We start from the raw sequence: 27,496 nt of genomic DNA, 5'->3' as shown, positions 1-27,496 counted from the left end.
CACATGAGGGCTGCTGGTGCCAATATTCATGAAATTCAAATCATCCCAAATACATTTTCCCATTTACACAAACACACTGTCCCGTAAATATTTCAAAAAAAAAAAATCATTTCTTACACTTCTGCTTTTTTCCCCCCACAAACTTCTTAAATGGTGGAGGTGTCACTACATATCATTACAAGAAGGGATGGAATCAGTATTTACATTTTTATTAAGTTCCATATACATCAATATTTCTTCAGCTGTAATACAAAAAGAGAAAAGAAAATCAAAGTCAAAATCTGACAAATTTGTGTGTTTTTTTTTTGTTTTTTTTTTACAAACAGGGCAGGAACCTTCAAATACACAATGTCAGTCGATCACTACTGCGGCGCGTTTCATTTACAATAGCTTATTACCAATACCTTCAGTAAGGTTATAGAAATTGGACCAAGCAGACTACTGATGTCCGGGTATTTAGTACGACGCTCTTTCGTGGCCCTTCAGACTACATCGATGAGTGGAAATGGGAGAAGAGAAGTTAGTTCCACTGCGAAACTCAGCCATTGTACAGTCAGTGTTCAGTTTCCCCCCCTCATTTCTCAGACACGACGACCACAAGGATGGCCTGAGAGTCGAAACAATAATAATAAAATATAAAGATTGAGATCCAAAAAAATAAAGTACAATGGAAATATGAGAGCTCCTTTGAGAGTCTTTTCTCCGAGGTAAACTTTCTTCTGAAATGCCTCAAGTGTTCAGTCCCACCGACGAAAAAAGGTCCAAAAAAAAATGTAAAGGTCCCTTAGGTTTGAAACGGGCCGAGGGGGCAGCTCCCACCCACGCACGGAGAGGCGAGACAGAGTCCGTCACAGAGTTACAGTTCAGAAAAGCCATATTCTTGGTAAGTGCATTTTGTTTTTCGAGCAATGTGCGACGCTTTCTAAGAGGCGGACGAAGACTGTAGCTTGTTGTTATGAGACCTACAGAACGTAAAGAGGAAAGAGGGGGGGGGGGGGAGTTGAGAGCCCTTCACATTGACTTTTATTGCAGTGACATCTTCAGAGACAGAGACAGACAGAGAGACAACAGGACCCTGCAGCCACGTTGGGTGTCATTTACACGGAAATCCCTTTATTAACTGAAGAAAATGATTTCAGGGTTACAGTTTTTAGGTCCAGTTCCTCTCTCTTTGTTGTACATTTGGTCTCTAATACAATACTCTCTAAAACGGGGGTTTTGTTTCCATAATGATTTAAAACATCCACACATTCAAAGTCAGATATATTACAACTGTTGTACATGATAAAACTAATGTACAGTCAAGACAATCGCTGTAACAGCTAAATCAAACCTCTACGTGGGGGGAGTAACATACAAAGGTTCTCATAAATAGATCTTCATAATAAAATATGCACCTTTATATAGTCTTCTATCTGTTACGGTCAACACTCTCAGCATGTCCAACTCAAACGGAAATGTAGAACAGAAAATAAATACAAGTTAAGAACTATAATGCATTTAAAATCTCACTTCTGTGATGGGATTGTTCAAAAAAGGCCAATCACATGATTAACTTTGTCAACATGGCTGCCATTTCTTTCTTTTCTTTTTTTTTAATGATTACCAAATGGTGTTATTGGACAAAGACTGGACAACATTTAAATAAAAGCACATTAGTTGTTCAGATGTGTGTTATTGTGTAGTATCGAGTCTATTTATTAATTTTCCATGACATTATTACTAGAAAACCCCCAGCATCCAGTCCAGACTCCAGCTAGACTGGCCCACTTAAGAATCTGACAATCTGCAAGAAAGAAGAAAATGGGATGGCATAAATCAAAAAGGCATGCAGCAAAAGTGAAGAGACACAAATGTGAGGTGACACAAAATATAGACGCAAACATGGCACGAACGGCAGGTCTCGTTAAGACATTGGAATTAAGAGGCTTTCAGACATGTGATGAACTCTGGAGGGATTTTGATTGTACGTGAAAACATTTTCATTATACGTGAAAGGCAAACTGGAAAATGTTGGGAATAGGGCTGGATATTGAACTTCTGAGGAGTTAGGGCTGGGTCATATTTGAGTCAGGCTTGTGCTTCGACTCAGAACAGTCATTTTACTTGGTAGACGGGGGTGTGCGCTGTGCCTGATAGCTCCACCGGTAGCGTACCATTTACTCTGGTACCCCGAAGGAAAGGATACCGTAACGGAATGGTTGGAGCCAGTTATTTTGGTACTTCTCCTAATGGACCGTACCAAACTGAACCATTCCACTTAGTGGATACACGCCAAAGGGTCCTTGTGTCGTGAAATTTCGTGGCACACTTTTGTTGTAACGATGGTTACAGAGGAAACTTGAATGACGTAATAAAGGTCCGCTAACAAAAGTTTGGGGTCACCTATACAATCTTTTTGTGTTTTCCATTAAAAGTCACATTTTTATTCCTCAAGAGCTGCAAAATGAATAGAAAATATGGTCAAGACATTGACAAGATGAGAAATAATTGTCAAAGAACCAGCAAAACTGTTTTCAGCTGTGCTAACATCATTGCACAAGGGTTTTCTAATCATCCAATAGTCTTCTAACACGATTAGCAAACACAATGTACCATTTGAACACTGGAAATGGGCCTCTATACACCTATGTACATATGCCATTAAAAACCAGACGTTTGCAGTTAGAATAGTCGTTTACCACATTAACAATGTACAGAGTGTATTTCTGATTCATTTAATGTTATATTCATTGAAAAAAAAGAGCTTTTCCTTCAAATATAAGTGACCCCAAACTTCTGAATGGCAGTGTGTGTATAATTGATTGTATTGTAATTGTATAATGAGGTGGTGAGAATTGAGCGATGCTGGAATTAAATTAAAAACTAGAACACACTCTGTTTTAGTATAAACAGAACCACGCACATTCATAAAAGCTACATTTTTAAGTATGAGACAACCTTCAGTCTCATGTGTGTCCATTTGAGTCAATAAATCTCGCTACAACAGATTTAATAAAACTAGCATAGAAAATTGAGGAATTGGTGTCCAAGTACAGATGCTGTACTGAACTTATTTTTTAAATCAATACCCAGCCCTAGTCTGGATTTCATGTCTCCAAACGGCAGCAATGTCTTAACGGTCGTCATCTCTGCAGGTTTTAGTGCAGCCAAGCAACCCTGAGAACCCATTTGACTCTTTATGTACGAGTAAAGCACATTCTATTGCCAAATACCATCCCTACAGACATGCCAGTGCAACAGACAAAGTAAAAAAAAGTGAATGGTAGGCATACAATTGAACTGAAGAGAAGAACAGATGAGACAGCCTGAGTCAAAGGTTTACATCACAGAGAAGAAGAGGAGAGAGAGAAACCTGGTGGACCTCCAGTTTAGTCGTTCAGTCGTACTGAACTTACCTGCTCGCTTTGAAACCTTTGAGCTTCTGTACAAAGAAGGCTTCCAGCACCTCGGCACACTGAAAGAAGGGCGTGTCATTGGGGTTGTAATAGCGGCAGTTGTCGAAGATTTTGGTCACGTCTGCCACAAACTCGGTGAGCTTGTGGTAATGTCGCCTCTGCAAACGGGTCTCCATCGTGGAAAAGTCTACGAGGGACGGATCAAGAGGTGAGTGTGAGAGAAGAACGAGCACTGAATGGATTTATTCATTTTCTAAAGTAGAGACAGAATAGATTTTGTTCTTACCCATTGGCTCCTTGATCACACGATAATAATCAGGTGCGTCATGCGCATCCACTGGTTCAAGGAAAGGCCAAGCCATTTTGTGAGTCTGTTTGTGTGAGAAAAGATTAAATTTACTGCATTTTTATTGGTATTTATTGTATGTATGTATGTATTATATATGTCTCTTTTGGAAAGCTAGGCTGTTAAAATATGTAAAAATATGGCACCACAGACCGCTCCAGTTCGACTGTAGGCACGCTAACAACGCTAAAGGAGCTAACGCAGCTAGCGGAGCTAACTGGTAAACGGTGCCTGGACTCTGGTGCCGCAATCGGGAGTCACTTAAACATGACGTCACACGCGTTTTTTCCGGTCAGTCGACGTGGAAACGCGCCATGGGTCAACGTTAATGCACATTAACGCATGCCGCGTTTCCATGGCGACTGACCGGAAAAAGACGCGTGTGACGTCATGTTTAAGTGACTCCCGATTGTTCACGAGTCTCTAAAGTAACGCTAAACTTTAAAAACAGAGGCACACATTCGCAGTACACAGGTACGCTGGTTATTTGTACTGCTGCTCTTTTCGTTTAATAAACAGATCGATCCACTTCGACTGTAGGCACTCTAACGGCGCTAAAAGGAGCTAATGCAGCTAACGGAGCTAACTGGTAAACAGTGCCTGGACTGGATGTAAACATGATCTCATGCTCGCCTTTTTCCGGTCAGTCGTCATGGAAAAGCGTTGTGCGCTAACGTGCCCAGCACTACAGTTAACACATCATATAAAATATAAAATTAGCAAACCCTCACGTTTGACAGGCATACGCTCCTTCTAGAGTCAAACTAAATCAGTTAACCCTAAGTGACAGGGAGCCAAAAACAAATAAGATTATTTGAGCCAAAAACGGTTAAAGAACACGATGGTTGCATTCATACCTGTAACGAGCGTAATATTCTTTTCAACCCCTCGTAGTCCTTGTCAGTTAGAGGCGTGAGGACGGTCATGGCGTCTTCCGTCGACTGACACTGCGGACACACGTACACGTCGATGTGCGTGGCCTCGCTCTGCAGGATGCCCACGCAGCGCCCGTGGTACCAGTTCTGGCAGCGGTCGCAACCGATGTAAAACCTGCAGGGTGGAGGAAAAAAACACAAAACATGATGCATCATGGTTAACGCATCAAAAACAAAAGGGTGTTTATGAATAAAATCATAAAATCTATGAAAAATTTGACATTAGAGTTCTTGTGCCTTTGTGTGTTTTCTAGGGTTGGATTATGAGCTTTAATGTGACAAGAGTTTGAGGTCCAGTGTTAAACATTTAGCCAGATTTATTGGCAAAATTTGAACATACACTACCGTTCAAAAGTTTGGGGTCACTTAGAAATGTCCTTATTTTTGAAAGAAAAGCACTTTTTTTCATTGAATATAACATTAAATGGTTTTTAATGGAATATGTACATAGGTGTATAGAGGCCCATTCCCAGTGTTTGCTAATGGCGTTAGAAGGCTATTGGTTGATCAGAAAACCCTTGTGCAATGATGTTAGCACAGCTGAAAACAGTTTTGCTGGTTCTTTGACGAAAGGGTAAATTTATTATTTTGAATAAAAATCATTATTTCTAATCTTGTCAATGTCTTGACTATATTTTCTATTCATTTTGCAACTCTTTTGATAAATAAAAGAGTGACTTTTAATGGAAAACACAAAGAAAATTGTATAGATGACCCCAAAATTTTGAACGGTAGTGTATGTTTGTGGTGAAGGCCACCGTAGTTCATTGACACTCTCGGAAAAGAGAGGGCTGAGTGGAGTCTCATCATTAGATGTCACTAATTCTTACACACACACTGGACGTTTAACACTTGAGGAACACTTGTTGTGATGGAGTCATTACTGTGATGGAGTCATTACTGTGATTCGTCGTATGGAGTCCGGCAGATGCAGTAGAGTTCCTCGTGGCTGCCTCCTTCCTGGCCACGTTTACAGTCATTACACACAAAGTCCTCCAGCTTCTTGGCTTCCTTCTCCGTGATGCCGACGCACGCGCCGTGGAACCAGTTGGAGCAAAGGTCGCACCCTATGTAAAACCTGCGAGGGAAAGGACAAATTGAGAATTGTGTCAGAATGAAATGAGTCTACGTGACGTGATGCGGTAACGGCGGCTTACTTTGACTCGTCATAGGCCGTTTTACAGACACAGTACAGTTTGCTGTCCTTCTTGTGATCCTTTGAGGTAGAGGAGAGCTTCTTCTTCTTCTTGTGTTTTAATGAGCCAGGGTCTACGGGGTCCTTCTCTCTGTCTCGATCTCTGTCCTTGTCCTTGTCTTTGTCTCGGTCTCTGTCCCGATGTTTGTCTCTCTCTCGGTTTCGCTCCTTCTCCTGATTGTGGTCTCTGTCTTTATCTCTGTATCGGTCTCGGTCCTTGTCTTTGTCCTTGTCCCGGTCCCGTTTCTTGTCTTTGTCGTGGTGCCTGTCCCTTTCTCTGACTCTGTCCTTGTCTCGCTCCTCTTCTCTCTTGCGTTTATGGGAGGAGGGAGATGGCGAGGTCACCGTGTGGGTGGTGGTGCTGTGAGAGGAATGTGTGGAGTGAGTCGGATGGGACGAGTGGGAGTGGGACGAGGACGCTGCTTTGACGGTGGCTGCGGCCGCTTGTGTGATGGCAACTCTCGCTTTGTCCTTTTCCTTCTGGAGTCTCGCGATGTCGCGCCTCAGCTCGTCCTGAGAAGCACAGAAGAACGATTCTTACTCATTTTCAAACTCATACACTCAACAGATTGCAGTGAAGGCATGACATGTCCTTACCTGTACTTGCAGCTGCAGCTCCTTGTCCAGCAGCGCCCTCTTCTTCAGGATCTCAGCCTTCAGCTGTTCCTTGTGCTTGTAGAGCAGCGCAGTCAGCTTGGTCGCGTTCTGCTTGGATCGCTTCTGCTCCACCACCTCCTCCTTCTTCCTCTTCCTAGCTGCCTGCTTCTCGTCCTTCTCGATCTTGTCGAGAATGAACTTCATCACCTGGTTGCACACAATCATTCTGAGGACAGGAGACGAGGAGAGCATTAGATGTGCCTGGCGTGGTGGTGCATTTACGACTTGGATATTCGACAGCTTTGGAATAACAAATGTGATGTAAAAAAACCTCTGGTTTTCCTCCCGCTCAGCTGCAGCGAGGCTCTTCCTCTGTTTCAGCTGCTCCGCTGTCGTGCTCTGCTTCACTAACACCTGAAAACAGCAACACAAACACACACGGATCAATATTTACGCTGTAATATTTCACTACCTGGATGTTGTCGGGAAGAAATCTGTGTCAGACCTGTTTTTGGATGCCCTCTCCAGGACTAACAGCCTGCTCTTTCTGTTCCCGTTTAGTCTCGTGGTGTTTCTTCTTCTTTGGCTGTTGTTGCTGATGCTGCTGTTGTTTTTGTTGCTGCTGCTGCTGTTGTTGTTGTTGTTGTTGTTGTTGTTGTTGTTGTTGTTGCTGCTGCTGCTGCTGTTGCTGTTGTTGCTGTTGCTGCTGCTGCATCCTCTGAAGCTGCTCTTGGACACTTGCTGTTGCCTGTATGGTCACCATGTTCTGGATCTGATGGGCTTGAATCGGACCCCCAGTCTGCTGGATCTGTATTGGCAGCTGCAGTTTGATTTGCTGTGGTACCGTGCCGCCCTGCTGCTGTGCCTGAGCTTGAATCTGGGCTTGGATCTGGGCAGCAACGTGAGGTGGCAGGGCTGAGAGTAGCTGGACTGGCTGCTGCAGGCCGGGAACAGTGATGAGCTGATGTCTGATTGGAGACTGGACCTGAAGCTGAGGCTGCGTTTGAACTTGATTCTGGTTCTGCGGCTGGAACTGGACTTGAAGCTTAGCTTGGACTTGGGGTTGAGACTGGACTTGAAGCTGCTGCTGCACCTGCGTCTGCTGTGGTTGAGCTTGGACTTGAAGCTGCTGCTGCACCTGTGTCTGCAGTGGTGACTGGACTTGAAACTGGGGCTGGGTTTGGACTTGTGTTTGGATCTGGGTTTGCTGGAGGGCCTGAGGTTGAATTTGGTTCTGTTGGTGGGACTGGACCTGAACTTGGTGATGGAGTTGGTTTTGGGCCTGAGACTGAACCTGAGGCTGTGACTGGACCTGGGGCTGAAGTTGGACCTGTGGCTGTTGCTGCGTCTGGGCTTGGGTTTGCGTATGTGATTGAAATGAAGCTTGTACCTGTGGGTGGTACTGCGGCTGAACCCTTGGTTGGAGCTGGGACTGGGTTGGGAGTTGAACCTGGGGCAAGATTTGGTTTTGGGACTGAAACTGCACCTGAGGTCGGATTTGAGTGAGGGGTTGTCCTTGGGTTTGAAGTGGCTGAAACTGAACTTGGACCTGCGGGTGAACTTGTGCGTTGGCCTGAAGATGAGCTTGAGTCTGAGTGTGTGGCATTTGCTGAACTTGGCCAAAGGGCTGGACCTGAATCTGTGCATGAATTTGGGCTTGGGGCTGCGATTGCTGCTGAATAGTGGTTTGGGGAAGGAGCTGAGGCTGGGTTGGTCTCACAGTAGTCACGACAGAGGAGACTGGTAATCCCTTCATATGAACCTGCACTGCTGTGACTGGCATTTGAGTCACCTGCTGCATGGACACAACAGTAGGATGCTGGACTTGTGCTTGAGACTGTGGAGTGAGCGATGCTTGGGGCAGAGGGGTGACAGGTGCGTGTGTGGACACTGATGCAGGGGTAGAGGCAGGTACTGGGGCCAGTGCAGGCGTCTGAACAGGAGCTGCAACTTGCTGAGCTGGTTGGACTGGAGTCTGAGCTTGAGATGTCACTGGCATCCAAACCTGGGGCTGAGCTGCCTTCTGTTCTATCAGAGCTGCAAGAGCTGCAAGAAAAGCAAACGGACATCCTTAATAACAAAACAGTATTTAAAAATCATCTCATTATACATGCAAGAATCATCAAACATGTACAGTACCCTTCAAAAGTTTGGGGTCATTTAGAAATGTCCAAAAGCTCTTTTATGAATCAGAAACACACTCTATACATTGTTAATGTAGTAAACGACTATTCTAGCTGCAAACGTCTGATTTTTAATGGAATATGTACATAGGTGTATAGAGGCCCATTTCCAGTGGTACATTGTGTTTGCTAATGGCGTTAGAAGGCTATTGGATGATTAGAAAACCCTTGTGCAATGATGTTAGCACATCTGAAAACAGTTTTACTGGTTCTTTGAGGAAAGGGAAAAATTATTATTTCTAATCTTGTCAATGTCTTGACTATATTTTCTATTCATTTTGCAACTCTTTTGACAAATAAAAGTGTGACTTTCAATGGAAAACACAAAAAAATTGTATAGGTGACCCCAAACTTTTGAACGGTAGTGTAGATAAATATAGAGAAACTATTCTTACCTGGCACTGATGGTGTGGTGGAGGTGGCTGTGACCGGTGTGACAACAGCTCTGGCCACAGCAGCATGAAGGGGAAATGGAGCCGTGGCTTGAATTTGGGTCAAAGCGTTAGCTGGAGGCAGGACGGCCATTTGCGTTGACACAACGGCTATGACGGGAGCAAGAGCAGGGGTCGGAACCGGGACGGCGGAGGGAAGAGAGGAGGGAGCTTGCATTTGGGCTGGGTTAGCAGTAGGTGCTGTTGCAACGACTTGGCTCGCCTTGACTGAGACGGGGACTACAGCAGGGGAGGGGGCAGTGACATGCATCTGGACAGGCGGAGAGGTTGAGCAAAAGGACGGGTGGAAGGCTTGTACCTGGAGCTGGGGCTGTACTGGGACAGGTGGTGACACTGCAGTTTGGGTTGGTGTAGGGAATGAACCTGTGGAAACTTCAGCTTTGCTTTGTGCTGGGGTGGAGGTGAAGACTTTCTGAGTCAAAGCTGGGACAGGCACGGATCCAACCATTTGGTGTTGTGTGGGGATAGTTGCTGGCGCGGAGGTGAACACCTGTGTGGAGTCCTGGACTGCAGCAAAAGGAAGGGCAGGTATCGGAGCAGATATCGGAGATTGTGTAGGGAGCGATGGTGAAGTAACAGTTGAAACCACTGAGGAGTGGGCTGCAGCCTGTGCTGGAGCAGAAACAGGAGACGTGATCTGGGATTTCCCGGGAAGTGAAGCTGAGATGGGGCCCAAACTTGGCATTTGTGTTGGGACAGGTAGAGGGGCTGACATTTGTGTTTGGGCTAAAGCTGACGGAGTTGTCTGGACCTGTGCAGTGGTTCTGGCTTGAGCTGGAATTGACATTTGAGTTTGAGGTAGGGCAGGCTTAGTAGGGGTAGCAGCGTTGGGTGCCGATGTTGAAGCTATTGGGGATGGGGGCAGGGGAGTGAAGAGGAAGCGCTGGACCTGGCCATTAGGCATGGCTGCCTGCATTAGCTGCTGACCAGGGCCAGGAATAACTGTGACACCCTGTGGGATGATTTGCAGTTGCCCCTGGGTCTGGCCCTGACCCTGGATCACCACTGTCAGACCTGGGTTTCCACCCTGTGGAAATGCAAACAAAAGATTGCATAAATATTATCATTAGTCCAGTTTTGAAGTAAATTGACTTAATACTAAAGAAGAAAACAAAAAGGTGTAGGGGGAAAAAACAACTCTTAACCTGAGCGCTCTGTGTCAGCTGCATGAGCTGTGCCAGAGTAAGTTTGACTTGACCCTGCTGTGGTCTGTTGGTCTGGCTGGGAGCTGCAGGAGGCTGAGGCTGTCCAGGAGCTGTGGTGGCTGCGAGGGGCGACGGCGCTGGAGCCACTGCTCTCTGAGTAGCTGTCGTCGGTACAGGTGTAGAACCAGGCATCCCGGTGGCTGCAGGCTGCCCACGGCCCATCTGAGTCACAGCCTGCTGAGGTTGGCCTGGACAAGATGAAAGGGTAGAGTTAATTGTATATGAGGCTGATGACATCCATTTGGGAATATAAATGACCGGCTGAACAGAATACCTTGCTGAGCCATAACTGGACTTCTGACCATCGTTGTGCCCACAGAGGTAGAAAGGGTGGATGACTGGCTCGCCGTGGTGCAAGGCTGCATTTGGGCTACAGCTGTACTGACCTGGAACAGAAAAAAGCGAAATCATTGAGTTATCAAGCTGAATATTTGTAATATAATAAAAAAAGAAAGGGAGGGAAAAAGGCCAAAAGACCTGCTGCGGCTGAGTAGTTGAAGCCGAGGTGCTTGCTCTGAGGTTGATGTTGCCAGTCGTAGGATGCAGTGTGCTGTAGGTCCTAAGGTTTGCAGGAGGCCCAGAGGGGAAAATGCTCAGGATTTTCGGTTGGACACCTGTTGATAAGAACAGTTATGTGAGGTGGAGAGAAACATAGAAGTACTGCGTGCATGCAGTAATACACGTCAAGGATGTTAAGTAGCGAATCATGCACTGTGTGTGTGTGTGTGTGTGTGTGTGTGTGTGTGTGTGTGTAGGGAATCTCCTAAAAAGTAGTTAAGTGCAACTTGGATATTGGAAATAAGCAAAATATTAAGAATAATATATTAAAAAAGCAAGCAGACTTTTGGGAAATAGAAGATCACGTAATGCAACACGGAAAATATATATATATATTATATATATCATAACATATACTGATCACAACGCAGACTTTTGCCGCTCACATGACACTTTCATCCATTTTTGACACGTGTAAGCCAAGCGAGCGGAAATGGATGACTCATGTGCTCCGTACCTCCTTGGGTAGTGGGCATGTTGAGCGCAACAATCTTGCTGTTAGCGAGCAGCGGAAGTTTGCCGGCAAGGAGCTGACCAGCCACAGTCACTGGGCTGCCAGCGATCTGGAAGGTTTGCTCTGAGGTGGCGACGCAAGTAGCCACGGTGGCCACCGAGCCCGAGGAGGCTGCAAGACACACCATGCCACCTGTAGTCATGCATACCCAACGAGAGCAAACCACAAATGCCAGTCTGCAGCTGTGGTTTCCACTGGAACGTTTCAAGTCAACACAGCAACACTTGTGAAGTGATGTGATAATTGAAATTGTGATGGAACACAAGCTCTCTCACGAATCCCATTTGGAATATGATGGACACGTGAAAAACAAATGTGAGGAGTTTGAAAAACCAATGTTACACTACCGTTCAAAAGTTTGGGCTCACCGATACAATTTTGTTGTGTTTTCCATTAAAAGTCACACTTTTATTCGTCAAGAGTTGCCAAATGAATAGAAAATATAGTCAAGACATGTTTTCAGCTGTGCTAACATCATTGCACAAGGGTTTTTTAATCATCCAATAGTCTTCTAACACCATTAGCAAACACAATGTACCATTAGAACACTGGAAATGGGCCTCTATACACCTATGTACATATTCCGTTAAAAACCAGACGTTTGCAACTAGAATAGTCGTTTACCACATTAACAATGTATAGAGTGTATTTCTGATTCATTTAATGTTATATTCATTGAAAAAAAAGTAATTTTCCTTAAAAAATAAGGACTTATCTAAGTGACCCTAAACTTTGGAACGGTAGTGTATATTCCACAAGAAAATGACGATCTCGACCCGTTTCCAGCAGAAATGGATGGATTTCAAATGTGATTATGATTCTTGCTCCCTCGTGTTTGACTTGCTTACCTGAGCTGCTGTTGCTGCTGCTGCTGCTGGTAGTGCTGGGCTGACCCTGCTTGACCCAGGAAGCGAACGACTGGTGGAAGTTCTTGTCTTGCTGGAAGGAGACTTGAGAGCCCAGTTTGGAGGCAAGGACCATCTTGGTTCCAGGCGTGACCTGACCCGGCCTTTGGCCTGGAGTTGTTGGGGTGCTGGGAGAGCTGGATGAAGAGGTGGTGGTGGTCGATGCCATTGTGGAAACAGTCGCAGCTGCGCTCGGTCGCTCCAGACGTTTCTAATGGAAAAGCAGATTTTTTTTCTCTTGAAAATGGAGTCTGGAGAACATATAGTGGCTTTACTTAACTTAAATAATAGACAAATGGTTGTGTTTTTGAGTTTGATTTTAGTTTCAGTACACATCCAACATAGGCATTGTATTGTTTCGATGTGACATTTAAAATATTCAGATAACCTTTCTCAAATCAAAAACTGTCTAACAGACTCATCATATTCATAAAGACTACCCTGAGGTTGTGAAGTGGCAAAGTTTCAGCTCATAACCATAGCAAATACTACTCTCTTCTTCAGTTTTTGGGTTCTGGAAGATTTATTCTTTAAGTCACATAAGTCACATTAAGGCGTTTTTCATCAAATTCATCATGTATATTGTTTGTTTGCATTGCTGTCAATGTGCAAAAGCCTTAACTGGTAATAAAAACTGAGAACACAGACCTGCTGGGCCGCCATTCTTGCCTGTTTCAACTGATTATCCATGTGAGTCTTGACTTCCTCCACCGTCTTCAAATTACTGCCAGTCTTTGAGGAATCTGCACCCTGCGTCTTCTCTTTCTCAAGCCTGTAACACCAAAGAAAACAGGACTTATTTAGTGAGCGAAGAATTCAGTGTATCACCAAAAATGGGAAAGTTAGGGGCAGCGGGCTGGAAGAAGCCGTCCGTATGGTTCTCACCGCTCTGAAAAGGCCCTGATCTCCCACAATTCCAGCTCCTCTTCAGCTACCCATGTCTCCACAGCGATGGGCCCAGACAGCTTAGCTGGCTGCTGCTTCTTGGGCCTCAAGGCACTTGAGCGCAGGCCTTTCCTCTGTGGAGTCGGGGTTTCTAGAGAGAAAAACATTTATTTCAAGCTGTCGTCATATAAGCATCCTAAATATTCTCTGACCAATCATTTACCTTTGGGAGTGCCTTTGTTCCCAAGGGGACAAATGATCTTCCTGATGCAGTATTCTGAGCGGATGCCGAATGGTCCCACATCTCGCCGTTTTATAATCTCTGTTGTGGTGATGTCGGTGTCGGAGGTTTCTTTGTTCAAAGAATCAAATATATTAATGCAATGATCTCGACATGGCAGTGCTCAACAGTCACAGTAACAGAAGCAAGTGAAGATGCACATTTGAAGTGAAAGTGAAAGATGAGTACAGGTGAAGAGACATGTTACATACTAAAGTACAACTTTTTTGTCAAATTTTGGACGACATACTAAAGTATGACTTTTTTGTCAAATTTTGGACGACATACTAAAGTACAACTTTTTTGTAAAATTTTGGATGACATACTGAAGTACGACTTTTTTATCAAATTTTGAAAGACATACTTAAGTACGACTTTTTTGTAAAATTTTGGACGACATACTAAAGTACGACTTTTTTTGTCAAATTTTGAAAGACATACTTAAGTACGACTTTTTTGTCAAATTTTGGACGACATACTTAAGTACGACATACTAAAGTACGACTTTTTTGTCAAATTTTGGACGACATACTAAAGTACGACTTTTTGTCAAATTTTGGACGACATACCAAAGTACTACTTTTGTCCATTTTTTACAACATACTTAAGATACAACATACTTTTTTGTCAAATTTTAAACGACATACTAAATTACAACTTTTTTTGTCAAATTTTGGATGACATACTTAAATATGACTTTTTTGTCAAATTTTTGACGACATACTAATGAATTACTTTTTGGTCAATTTTTGGACGACATACTAAAGTACGACTTTTTTGCGAACTTTTGGACACATTTTCTTTTTTGACTTTTTTTGTCAAATTGTGTGTTAGGGTTAGTGAAGATGCACATTTGAACTGAAAGTGAAAGAGGAGTACAGGTAAAAAGAGACATGTACTGCATTTCCTCACCTTTCCGAGTTGTCCCAACAGCTGATGACGGTTTAACGGCCATGTCATCCCATCTAAGGCAGGCCCACAGCAGCCTCAGCATCAGGCTGACCCCTGCCAGTGACCTCACTGTCTGGAGACGGTACCTGAATGCATCATGCATACATCAGCGCTATGTATTCTAACAGCAGTATTTGTTCTTCGAACCAAATACTTTTGTGTTAACGGATAAAAGTAACGTCAGACACATGACACAAATCAACAGCAATTGAGAGTTGAAACAACTAACAACTGAAAACAAGGTTCCAAAGCTATTTTTACCCTCCCAAAAAAGGTTTTAATATGACACAAACCTCCATGTGATCCCAAAAGTAGGCCGAGGTGAAGGGTAGGGCCATATATCCAGAGCCGGCTTGGCGTTGTAGTTGAAGGTGGGCACCTCTCTAAAGCTTGCCCTCCTTGCCAGCCTCTTCAGGTCATCATTGGGCAGGACAAAGATGCTCTTCTTGCTGCTCTTGGTGACAAATTTACGGTAGGACGGCAGGGCGGTGCCCGAGCGCGCCTTCCTCGATTTGGAGAACCTCAGAAGGCTGACGCGTTCTCTGGTGGAGTACTCTTTACTGATGGTCATGGACTGGCTAATCTTGGTGTCAGTGACAGGAGGTTTGGTCTTCTGTGAGAGAACTGCTGCAGGTGCATGGGCGCTGGGCTGCGTGGTGGTTGTGGTGGAAGTGGTAACAGAGGAAACTGCACTACTCACTGCTTGAGATGTCACGTCGGGCTTAGTGGTGCTGCTGGACGTGTCCATCGTTGAGACATTCTGAGACTCTGCTGTGGTTGTATTAGCGGCGTTAGAAGTTTCCATTCCTTCGCTGCTGCTGCTGCCGCCATTGTTGGTGCTATTACTATTCACACAAGTTGGGCTTGAGGATGGAAGCTTTGCAGGTATTGCCCCCTCATTGTTCGTGGCCACATCCTCATTCTTACTTGGAGCAACTCCTTTGTCCGCTACATGGTTCTCCAACTTGGGTACTTTGAGGGGAGGCGGGTGACATTCGTCTCCGTTCATCAGAGACTTGACAGGCTCTCTGATCTCACCTTGGACTTGACTGTCGGGCTCCGATTTGACGTTGGAGTTTTCAGCATCAGTGACCGTAGTTTGTCCATTCACCTGCACCGGAGTGGTCTTATTTTGGTCCACCTCCATGCTCTCTGCGTCACTCTGTTTGCTGACCTGCTCCATCTCCTCAAACCCACGCTTTTTAGCATTCTCTCCCACTCGCTGTGTTTTTTCTTTCTGTTCTATTGCCTCTGAAATCGAATTGCTTTTGGGCTCAGTGCTTGTGAGGGTTTTTCCATTCACCTCCTTGTGCGCCATGGCCTCCTCAGCATGTAACTCCTCCTGTTTGCTGTGGTTGGTCGCAGTAGAATCTGGTTTGACGTCAGTTTCTGTCACCTGCTCAAAGTTGAGCTTCTTAACCACGTGATCTTTCACCTGTAAGCTTTCCTCCTTCTCTTCTGTTTTAACACACGGAGTTACAGCAGGCTGCTGTTTGACTGATGTGGATCCCTCGCTTTTAACGGCAACACTAGCCTTCGCGGCGGCCATTTTGTTCTGCAGAGCTGCCTGTCTCAGCCGCTCTAACCTCTGCTTCTCCTCCAAGGTGAACTGCTTTACCCTGCGCTCCAAGAGCCCGTCCAGTTTGGAAGGCTTCACCTTCTTCTTGTAGGCCGTCCTCAGCTGAAAGCCCTCGCTGACATTCACCACGTCATAGTAGGGCTTCGATGCTGCCGTCTCCTCCTTCTTGGCCTTTTCGACATTCTGGATTGGTTCTTCTTTAACGGACTCCACAGCAGGCAGGGAGGGGCCTTTCTGTTCAACTTTATCAACAACAAAGAGCAACACATATCAATGGATGATACACCAAATAAATGAGATGTTATTTGAATTAAATCACTTACCTGTCTCATCACTTGATGCAACAGTTTGTTGGCAAGGGTCGACCTCTTTTATCTTCTCTTCCACCTGCTTCTCTTCCTCCTTCTCTGTGAGTTTTTCTTCCTCCGTGGAGGGCTGAGGTTTGCAGTCCTCCTCCGATGAAGTGTTCTCAGTTGCTTGTTCCTTATGCTCCTCCGCTGAACTTTGCTTCTCCGTTTCCGTCAAATTCTTCTGCTTATTTGTGTGAACCGCTGCATTTTTCTTTCTCATTTTAGCTGCTGCAAAAAACATGTATTTGTATATGAGCCAAATCTGCCAGCAGCAGAAACACATATTAAGGAAAATAAAAGAAGCAGTTATGGCCCCTTACCCTCCAGTTCCTTGCGGTAGTTGACGTTTGTGTTGCCTGGGAGCTTTGGAACAAAACGTGGTACGTGCGTCTTACTGACCCAGCTCCAGCCACCATATCCAGTCACTCTGTACTCCTCCCCCTTCTGTTTCCACACCTACATGAGAGACATTTCGTGCAAATGTAAACTTTCAGAGATCACATATATTCTCTTTAAATAACATCAAATCCAAAGAAACACATTTGGAGCTGAAGTGATTGGTCTACATAAGTACACTACCGTTCAAAGGTTTGGGGTCAACTATACAAATTTCTTGTGTTTTCCATTAAAAGTCAGACTTTTATTCATGAAAAGAGTTGCAAAATTAATAGAAAATATAGTCAAGACTTTGACAAGATTAAAAATACTGACTTTTATTAAAAATAATAATTTTGCCCTTTCGTCAAAGAGCCAGCAAAACTGTTTTCAGCTGTGCTAACATCATTGCACAAGGGTTTTCAAGGGTTTTTCTAATCATCCAATAGTCTTCTAACGCAATTAGCAAACACGATGTACCATTAGAACACTGGAAATGGGCCTATATACCCATGTACATATTCAATTGAAAACCAGACGTTTGCAGCTAGAATAGTCGTTTTCCACATTAACAATGTATAGAGTGTATTTATGATTAATTGAATTGAATTGAATTTTGAATTTAATTACTTTATTCCTCCCCCGGGGGGGAAACGCACGTTTAAGACAGCTCAGTTAAGGTGACAAGAGGTGCAGAAATGTGCAAGGGCATAATAAGTAAAAAAGAATGTTATATTCATTGAAAAAAAGTGCTTTTCCTTAAAAAATAAGGACATTTCTAAGTGACCCCAAACTTTTGAATGGTAGTGCGTAATGTACAACTTCATCTAAGGCCCTGGTAGGAGCTCGATGGCAGATGGAGAAAAAAACAACAACATCCTGTTTTACCTGGTGTTTGATGGGGATGGTGTATTTCACCCACGTGGCCTGCTGCAGCGTTTCTTCATCTTCAAGTTTTTTCTCTCGCTTCTTCACCTTCTCTTTGTCCTCCCGCTCCATGGAGGTCATGCGATGTAGCCTGAATCAAGAAAACACAGGACATCACTGTGATACAGGGGACATGAGCAGTATTGCAGTAACAGAGTGAAGATTCTGGTCGATGAATTGTCACTCAGTTGTTTTTCTTTTCTTCCTTCACCTTGTGTGTCCCAGAGAATCTTTCCATATAGACAGCATGACAACTGGTTTGATGGCACACTCCAGTATGGCCAGGGCCAAAGCAAACTCTCTGGCCTTGCTGCACATCTGTACGGCTTTGTTCCAGTTGATCCTGGAAAGATGACAGACGAACAAACGATATCAGCCAGCTGGTCAAATAGTTTGATAAGACAGCAGCTAGGTCTTCAGTAATGATTAATCATCACAAATCACAACCCACTCTTGTGTCAATCATGAAAACCTCATTTTGCAAGAACTAAAACTATTTAGTTCAAAGGTTTGGGGTCACTCAAAAATGTCCTTATTTTTTAAGGAAAAGCACTTTTTTTCAATGAATATAAAATTAAACGAATCAGAAACACACTCTATACATTGTTAATGTTGTAAACGACTATTCTAGCTGCAAACGTCTGGTGTTTAATGGAATATGTACATAGGTGTATAGAGGCCCATTTCCAGTGTTCTTATGGTAAAGTGTTAGAAGGCTATTGAATGATTTGAAAACCCTTGTGCAATGATGTTAGCACAACTGAAAACAGTTTTGCTGGTTCTTTGATGAAAGGGTTTTTAATGACTTTTAATGGAAAACACAAAAAAATTGTATAGGTGACCCCAAACTTTTGAGCGGTAGTGTATTTTCATCCTTCATAGGTATACCTCATGAGTTTTTTGGGGGGTAAAACCCTCCTTGAAATGTGGATGAGATGGTTTAACTGCTAAAAAATACCTTAGCACAAAGAAAGCAATTTGCTTGAACTTTTCTAGATGCTGAAAGCATTTTATACTGAGTTCATCAGCAGAAATCTGGGGTCTTTCCCAAAAACACACTGGCTTCTAGCGTAGAGGAGCCAAGAGCATCAAACTGCTGGCATTCCAGTTTGAAAACACCTTGCTCTATCTGACCCACATCCATCCCAGAAGTAACAGGAACAACAGCGAGCTCTGTCCAGAGATTATAAAGCTAACCTATCAGCACAGCTGACGATCGATGAATAATATAATTTCATTTGGGTGTTTAATTTGTACAGAACAAGTTAAACTTCATGGGGGTTGTCATGAGTTGTACCTGTGTGATGCCCAGTTAGGATGCATAAATGGTCCAGGCACATTAGTTTCCAGCTGGATGATGTTGAGACGCAGGGTGGAGACGGTCAAGCTCCGCGAGCCGTAGATGGAGCCGTTCCATTTAAACTCGGACGCCGTGGTCAGGCTGAACTTGTGGGACAGGTGCCGCCTCTTGTCGTGGTCCTCGCGGTGCTGATGTTTGTTGAGCGCCAGGACGTTGGTGCTGTACTGGTTGTGGTAGACTCTGTATTTACCCTCCTGACCCAGTTTGAACAGGCTGTTCAGATTCACCGTCAGTTCCCTTTTCAAGAGGCTGAATGGAGGTGAGTTGCCCTCGGACCGGTTGGGTGTCGACTGAATACGTGACAGGGAATAAAAAACAGTCACTTTAATAAATGAAGAACTAGATTTGAATGTGTTAAGTCTTAATACTCTTTTCACAAATACTCTCACCTCCTTGTTGCCTTTGGGTGTTTGGTTATTCGACTCCTGCCCTGCTGCTCCTGTGACATCACTCTTGATCCTTTCATTGTACTCATCTGTTGTTCAGAAAGCAGATGACACCGTCAGTACGACAACAAACCCAGCATTCCAAAAAAAAGTAGAGCTGCAACTAAAGATTATTTCCGTAATCGCCTGGTCCATAAAATGTCAGAAAGTGTTGATCAATGGTCGTCAAACCTGGAAATGACAATGTTCTGGAGTGTCTTGTTATGCCCACAAACAAAAATTATTCAGTTTTAATGATTTCTTTGTCATGTGGAGCAAAGAAAAAAAAAATATTCACGTTTAAGAAGTTGAAACAATCAAAAATCTTGTTTTAATAATGAAAAAAGCTTCAAACCGATTATCAAAATGGTTGACGATTAATGTGGTCATTGATTAATAGAAAAAGTAGTCACAGTAACCCGTCTTATGTTTACCTGTCCCATCCTGGCTGGTAAAGGAGGACTGTGAGGAGTGATCAGCCAGATCCGGTGGGTCTGTTTTTTTCTTGACACTCTCAGACGTAGAATCCTGGCTGGTGCCGCTATTCACCTCGGGCTGATCCTGGGTTTGTGTCTGCGAGTCGTCAGGGTTCACAACCTCACTGCTGGAGTCTGCCTTCACATCCCCATCTAAGAAACATTGATTACAGGTGTAAATGCCATAATATTAGGGATGTTCAGAGTGAGACATGTACTCTTGGAGGGCCCAAAATGAAAGGGAGAACATGATTTGTTGATGTTGACCCAACTCAACATAGAACAGGAAAAGCAAGACAAAGCTGAATGTGCACTCACGACAAAGCCAAATCAAGACTCTAGCTCTGCCGTTTAAACAGGAGAGGGTCCTGCAGATACACAGACTCATACTATGCTGCTCTTTGTTGAATAGGTAGCAGGTGGAGCTTCCAGGCACAGAGCCTTTTGTCTGAGAAACAGGAACCCACCCAGAAAAGGGCCTATAAATTGGAGCTGCTTGTGACAGACGTGGCGTGGCGGCGGCTGCTGCCAAGGACGCAGCCTAGCGCTGTGCCAAAAGTGTGCTTTTCAAGACCATGAGCACAGGAGATGGTATATAGCACAGGACAGGAGAAGATTACAAAACAAAATTAATGTGATGGGTTTTTTTCCCCACCCCAGAAGAGTAGTACAAGATAACTGGCAGAAAATCAACTTCTAATTACAGAAGATCATTGAAAGTGACGGGGAAGTTGCAAAGGATCAGGCTAATAATGATGATTTTAGTGTTGCATAAGTGCTTACATTTTTTTTGGATGACCTACCAAAAAAGGAGGAGCCTTTAACGGACACAGCTTCAAGTGTTTTCTCTGAATTCTATTTATGTCGCAATAGACTCATTGTGCGCCACACACGGAGGCTAAGGAAACAAAATCTACCAACTTACAAATACGGAGAAGGAGGAGATATACACTGGTCTGTTTGAAATCAAGTAAAACAGCAAACAGTTGAACACCAACAATGACTTCAAGATCAAGCTCACCAAAGACTGAATAACACACAAGCTTGTTTAGGATGACACAATTCTCATCAGCTTCATATTCAATTAACATATTTGTCACAAGACCAGGTAAGAACTGTGCACGGTCAATGAGAGCCTGAGCAAGGACAGCTCAACATTGTGGCTCCAGGAAATGACTCTCCACTACAGGCAGCAGCTGTAGTCCGACTTATTTCATGGGGATTTTTGAGTGAATGTATGGATCTGAAAAGCTGGTACATCCAACAACAAAGGCACAACTTTGTCAACACTCTGCCCTGTTTCTTTTTAGCATGTGGTAGTTTATTACAGGACAACCACAAGCTAACCTGTAGTAGCCACACCACTGTGTTTGGTACCTCAATAGAAGGATGCCAAAACCTGGAGGACCTGTATGGAGTCATTTTGGTACCCTTCGCAAACATTTGACAGTGGAAATGCACATAATTGCACACCATAATGTACCAAATTGAACTAGACCTGCTTGTTGGAAATGTGGCGATAGAGAAGCTCCAGAGCTTTTCTCAGTGAGGAAGAATATAAAAAGCAGAGCTCTGACAGCGGGCAGAACAATGAACATACGGGGAAAGTGGAGAGGACATTTGTTCATGTCTGACTTTTAGTACCTGTCTTTGCCTCAGGAGGGGTGTCCCCACTCTCCTGACTCCGTAAGTGAGCAGGCTCAGTTTTCTCGTTTGACTCAGAGGATTCAGTTTTCGGCACAGCCGAGTCCTCGGAGGCCGAGGCAGGGTTAGGATCTGACACAGAGCTCACCTCGACAGTGGGGGAAACTGACGCCGCTGTAGTATATGACATAAATAAACAAAGGCTCAGGCTCAAAGTCGAACTGTCCTTTAAGAGCAAGTTGTGAAAAGGTTATGGCTTCTTTTCACTAAAAAAAAAAACTCATTCACTTTTACCTTGGGGCTCAGACTCGGAGTCTTTTTGCATGCTGCTGTCGAGCTGTGAGCTGAGCTCGGCGGCGTCCTCAGTCATTTTCTCTGGGTCCTTCTTTGCCTCCTCTGCTCGCCTTTTTGTGTCCTGTGCCTCCTGCTTGCTCTTCAAATGCTCCATGATCACATCTACACACAAAATAAGCCACATGCTTAAGTTAAGCCAACAAAAAAAAAAAAGGCAGAGAAATTCTGCATCATAACCAGTCTGCACCAAACAATTAGTGTCATTGTTGATCAATCCATCGATCATTTTCAAACCGTAAAATTACTATTTTCCCTGGTTTCTTTGGTGTAGTGAAGCAAGGAAACCAGAAGATATTCACATTTATTATTAAATACATTAATCCTATGTCGAAACAGATGGAAATGCAGGGCAGGTTTGAGTGCTTATGCCCTCTCTCTCTCTCCATATCATGCATCAAAAAGGTGCCCAAAAAAATATCTTTTACAAATTGTCAGTGATCTATTTTACAACGGAACAACCAAATTACTCTTAGAGTCCGACTTCCTCACTACAATTTCCTCTGGGCCCAAAGAAGCTTCATCCTCACCAGCTCAAATGAAGAAAAGTAAGGTACAGGCAGCACTGAGCAGCTGCAGCAGATGAAAAAATTGCAATATCATAAATCATTTATAACGAACAAGAACCATGCAATGCCTTTTTTCTTCATCTGAGCTGAAGAATATAGGACTGTTTTAAAAAGAATGCCACAGGTGCATCCCCAATAACCATTGTGCTACTTTTTTCCAGACACATATGGCTGCTTGTTATCAGAAACTGAAAACGGTTGGCCCAGAAAAAAAAAGAAAAAAGAAATCATCTAACCACTTTGATTCCTTGGAGGAAGGTAGGGGGGGGAAACAGTTGCTATTTGACTGACAGCGAGTGAAACAGGAAGAGAAGGCAGCACGACATTTGTCTACAACTGCCATCACAGCAGAGCAGCAATGCTGGCTGAGGGGAACCTCTATAATATCACATGGAGACTCACACATGCACTGATGAATGCATTCATTACACACCGATTGTTAACATGAACATGAACAAATATCGGACAAAGTCTCATGTTTACCATTGACAGCAGTGAGGTAGGATTTGTTGTTTCCACGGGCTTTGTTGGTCAGATCCTCCGTGATGTCCATGTGCGCTTGCACTTCCTCCTTCATCTCCTCCAGAGTGGCGTACAGGTCCATCTCCCAGTAATCTTTGTCCAGGCGCTCCATGAGCTCCTGCAGCTGCACCCTGGTGCTGTAGTAGCAGATCTTTTTCTTCTTCTTCTCCCCATCCTCCTCGCTGAGGAGTGAGACAAAGGACAGGTACTTAGGACTCTTAGCAGAGAAACACCCAACTAGAGCTGAATCGATTACCAAATTAATCGTCAAGTATTTTGATAATCGATAATCGGTTTGAAGTTTTTTTCATTATTAAAACAAGACTTCTGATCGTTTTAGCTTCTTAAATGTGGATATTTTATTCATTTCTTTGCTCCACGTAACAAAGAAATCATTGAAACTGAATCATTTTGGTTTGTGGACAAAACAAGACATTCGAGAACATCGTCATTTCCAGGTTTGACAAACACTGATCAACGTTTTTTAGCCTTTTCTGACATTCTGTGAACCAAACGATTCATCGATTCATCGAGAAAATAATCGACAGATTAATCGAGTATGAAAATAATCGTTAGTTGCAGCTCTACTCCCAGCCATCTGTTCTACCACTGCATGGTTACAACAGTATACTGTATAAAGGGGGATCTGGTCACGTCAGACTTCAAGGTTCATGTCACCGACTGTCGTGATGACAAATCCAACACCAGTCTAATTATCTAATTATAATAATTAGAAAACTGTATTTGAAGTCAGTCCCATTAACTTCAAAGTTATAATGTGACTTCTTCAAATCTTCAAATCTTCAAATTGGAAAAGTTCTAAAGTCTTGGTGAGTTAGCAAAGAATTGCTCTCCATTATTCATACACCCCTTGGATCATGTTTATTACAGCGAGCGTGAAGATGAATCATGTTTCAACACAAACATGATGGAGTTTTATAAGGCCATTCACTTAAAAAATAAAATAATGTGATGTGAAAGTATATGTAATTGGCTTGGAGTGCAACTCAAACAAGGTCTATTTACTATTTAATGAATATCTACAAGTAATACCACTTCTTTGATGACCTCATGTCAAACGCTTTATAGTCTACCAGTTAATTATAAAGTACATTACTTATCACTGTACTGAACTGAAGTACTTATAATTAACCTGTAATACTATTGGTATCATTATACTGTGAAATGTTTCCCCAACACTGAAATGTTAATGTATACGTTTGCAGTTTGATGTTCAAAAGTTGCTATTTTCATATATGGTGTTAATTTGATGCAACTTGAATGTAATCTCTATCAGGAATCAAAGGGTTTGACACAAAGTGAGAGGTGCATCAGAAAGGCTGTAACTTACACAATAATTCTTCTGTTGAGGAACCAGTATTCCCTCTGGTGCCGGTCATATCCAATGGGCTCCTGGCGGATGTACGGCCTGTTCTTCTGTGCCTCTGTTACACAGTCCGTGACACCAGGCACCTTGTGGGCCACGCAGATCTCACACTGCCACTCGTCCTCTGGAACGGTCTCCAGCGGAGGTTTCACACACTCGAGGTGATAGACCGCTGTGCAGGTCTCACAGCACAGCAGGTCACCCAGGCGGTGACACACGCGGCAGTGATCGTCGTACAGCACACTACCGTCAGACATGAGCTCCTCGCGGGCCAGGTTGGTGGTGAGAAACTGGTCCACCAAGAACTGCAGCACCTTAATTTTACTTTCAAGGGGACCGTAGGGATACTCATCCATCTCCAGGTGAGGAAGAACGTGGTGGTACTCTCGGTCGCTCTCGCAGTACGCCCGCAAAGCCTCAGGCCACGTCATGCCGTCAACAAAGTACAGAGTGGAATGGACACTGTCCTTGAGGTCAGCAGGGCCGAAGGTAGTGTTCGACGTGTCCTCCTCGCGCAGGATAACCTTCAAAAGGGAAATATGGGTCTCTGCTATCAAAGTGCACTGCTCTTGGCCCACCAGTGCTGCGCAGAAGTCCTCAAAGCGGAAGGGGGAGAGACGCAGCACTGTGCTAAAGTTTCGTAGCACCTCGTAGACGGAGGTAGCATTGAGCAGTTCATCGTTAGGCACCATGAGATCCTCTGAGGTGTCGGGAAGCTCGAGGGGAGGAATCTCCTTCTCCAGAATGGGATTGCGAGGCCGGGGAGCCCGGAATTTCTTCTTCCCTGTAGATGAAGGAAAGATATGCATGAACCATTTAGTCATAGGCAACAGAAGAGAGTTAAACATCTTTCAGCTTCTCCCAATTGTAGCTACTCTCTGACCTCCATCATTTCTTGTACCTGGCAGCATCATCCTCAACACTGCCCTTCCAAAATCCAACATAGGGATCCCTGGCAGGGACTGTTTACCTTACAGCTATTGTATTTGTTAATTATCATAGCGATTATCGTATTGCACGAGGACAGACAACGATATATCACCAAATCGACATTTTGACCCATCTCTATCACTCATAAATGTGTATTCAGTCTCACGAGAACTAACCTTCCTTTTCGCTTATCTTGATCTTTCCAAGGCCAGCTCAACCTGCTCTCTATCGTCACAACATAAGGCTGCCTCAAACATAAAAATGTTATTAAAGGCGCTACCATTTTGTCAGATTATCTGATAACTCTTCTCAGGAACATCTTATCAATGTAGCCTTCCTCTTCTAAAGGCATATGGAGTAATAATTATACTTTATGTATCAAACACTCCAACATTAGAGGATTATAAAAAGCATTACCATCTTACTGGTGTGTTATTAACGACATTATACGACTTAATGTGACATAATGTAAAACATCTCTCTGCAAATGTCAAAAGGTGAAAAGTACAGTATCTGGAGGATAGTAAACACTAACATGTGCTTCTTTGGCTGAGCCGCTTCAATGTTATTATCAGCTAAGTGGAGCTGCCTGATCTACCTGAACAGAGAAAGCATTCGCTGCACGGAAGCTAATAATATGTACATTTTAGTCAAAGTACATATTATGACGGACATTTGTTGACGTTGCGAAGTGAAAAAAACACGAACAATATCACTGTGATAAGTTATGGAGTGATGAATTGAAGGGTTAGCGGGGGGATAAAATGTTGCTAATGACAGACACGCTAGCCTACGAGCTAAGTTGGCTAACTTCTGTATTTTCGTTCTCTGAATAATTAATTTAAATAAACTGAAAGGCGTTTCACATTCACCTCGTCAAAACCAGGTGGTGGGGCTATTTGTAAACACACAACGCTGTCATTGTATAACACCTATGTGTGCACGGAGGGTGACAGCAAGCATCAATAGCTAATTCCTTTAGCTTTAGCAAGCTAGCAGCTAGCTTGTCGCCTGAAGTGGAAGTGAATGATATTTTAAGATGCATGGAGTTTAACTGTGGATTATTTTAAAGGCGTGCAATCGATGTTGTGACACACGGTAGAATCACCGGGGGGAGCTGGTGATACACGAATACACCTGCAGCTGCAGCAGCTTTACTGCGGCCTGTGTTCATTCTCCATTTTGAACAATACAGGTCCTTACACTAATAATACACAACCAGCCGCAGCATTTACTGGTGTATTTCCCAGCTTAAGCAATGCACACTGACACACTGCAGCCACCGGCCACCACGGCGTTATTTACCCGGAGTGCTGGCGTGTGTGCTCTGGCTCCGAAAGCTACTCTCTGTACAGAAACTGGCATCATCCGCCACCTCCTCCTCCTCCTGCTGCACGTCGTCGTCCAGCACATCATCTTCAAGGCAATCAGACTCCTCTTTAAGGGCCTCATCCTCCTCAGACTGATGTTCCTCAATAAACTCTTCCTCCTCCGATCTCAGACTGACAGCATCGTCGTCCTCGTCGCTCTCGTGGTCGTCGTACACCACTGTTACGGGCGTAGCAGTCCGCCTTCCTCCACGACCCCCTCTGCCTCCTCTGCCACCGCCGCCTCTACCTCGTCCCCTGCCTCGCGTTGTCGCGCCCGGTCCCCCTCTCTTCTTTTTGGCCGGCTTGGTGGTCTCTCTCGTGGGGCTCTCCTCGTCCCCGCTGTCCCGCAGCCTGGGCTTTATATTCCTCCGTGGTCGCAAGCCCCGGGCCGGAGCTGGGGACGACTCCTCGGTTGGTAGGGATTTGGGCGGCCTGCCTCTTTTCCCTCTCATGATAAACGAAAGCGGTTATTTTACAATCGCTATTTTTGCGTTTCTTTCACCTACACCTATGCGAGTGAGACCGGTACCGCAACGAAGCGGGAGCAGCGGGGGTTCAGACGGTGCAGGAACGCCGCGAAACCCCCCCTCCGAGTCTGTGCGGGTGTGAAAGCTCAAAATGTTAGCCCGGCGTCCCGTTTGGGTTCGCCTAGAGCCGCCATCTTTCTTCTGCTCGCTCTGCTTCTGTGGCTGAACAAACAGCAGGCCCTCCTCACGCTGGAGACGGGTCACGTGGTCTCACTGCTCCCTGCTCCGGAGCAACAATAGCCGAATCACAAGCCCCCAGTACTACGTTCACGTTGTACACTGTTTATTTTTCTAGTCTTT

General features: G+C 44.2%; 1 protein-coding gene across 1 annotated transcript; it reads right to left on the bottom strand.

The window, feature by feature from the left end:
* Window positions 1-453: 453 nt before the first annotated feature.
* On the bottom strand, window positions 454-27,138 carry LOC310933109 (nucleosome-remodeling factor subunit BPTF-like). The gene is made up of 31 exons (XM_083896531.1): window positions 26,605-27,138; window positions 24,334-25,153; window positions 22,944-23,164; window positions 21,835-21,996; window positions 21,541-21,714; window positions 19,855-20,049; window positions 19,385-19,470; window positions 18,933-19,285; window positions 17,847-17,978; window positions 17,597-17,726; window positions 16,654-16,789; window positions 16,307-16,561; window positions 14,698-16,225; window positions 14,366-14,490; window positions 13,397-13,525; window positions 13,174-13,324; window positions 12,937-13,060; window positions 12,232-12,499; window positions 10,789-10,925; window positions 10,586-10,697; window positions 10,252-10,499; window positions 9,050-10,130; window positions 6,977-8,508; window positions 6,803-6,885; window positions 6,472-6,697; window positions 5,837-6,387; window positions 5,581-5,757; window positions 4,602-4,794; window positions 3,685-3,769; window positions 3,399-3,585; window positions 454-962 (listed from the first exon to the last, which is right to left on the bottom strand). The coding sequence occupies exons 1-31, from the start codon at window positions 27,119-27,121 to the stop codon at window positions 923-925; spliced, it is 10,158 nt and encodes a 3,385-aa protein (XP_083752657.1). The 5' UTR covers window positions 27,122-27,138; the 3' UTR covers window positions 454-922.
* Window positions 27,139-27,496: the final 358 nt, after the last annotated feature.

Source organism: Microchirus variegatus (genome assembly GCF_963457635.1).
Source record: "Microchirus variegatus genome assembly, chromosome: 10".
NCBI lineage: Eukaryota > Metazoa > Chordata > Actinopteri > Pleuronectiformes > Soleidae > Microchirus > Microchirus variegatus.
Note: the sequence above shows the minus strand (reverse complement) of the source record. Positions and strands in the feature narration are given on the sequence as shown.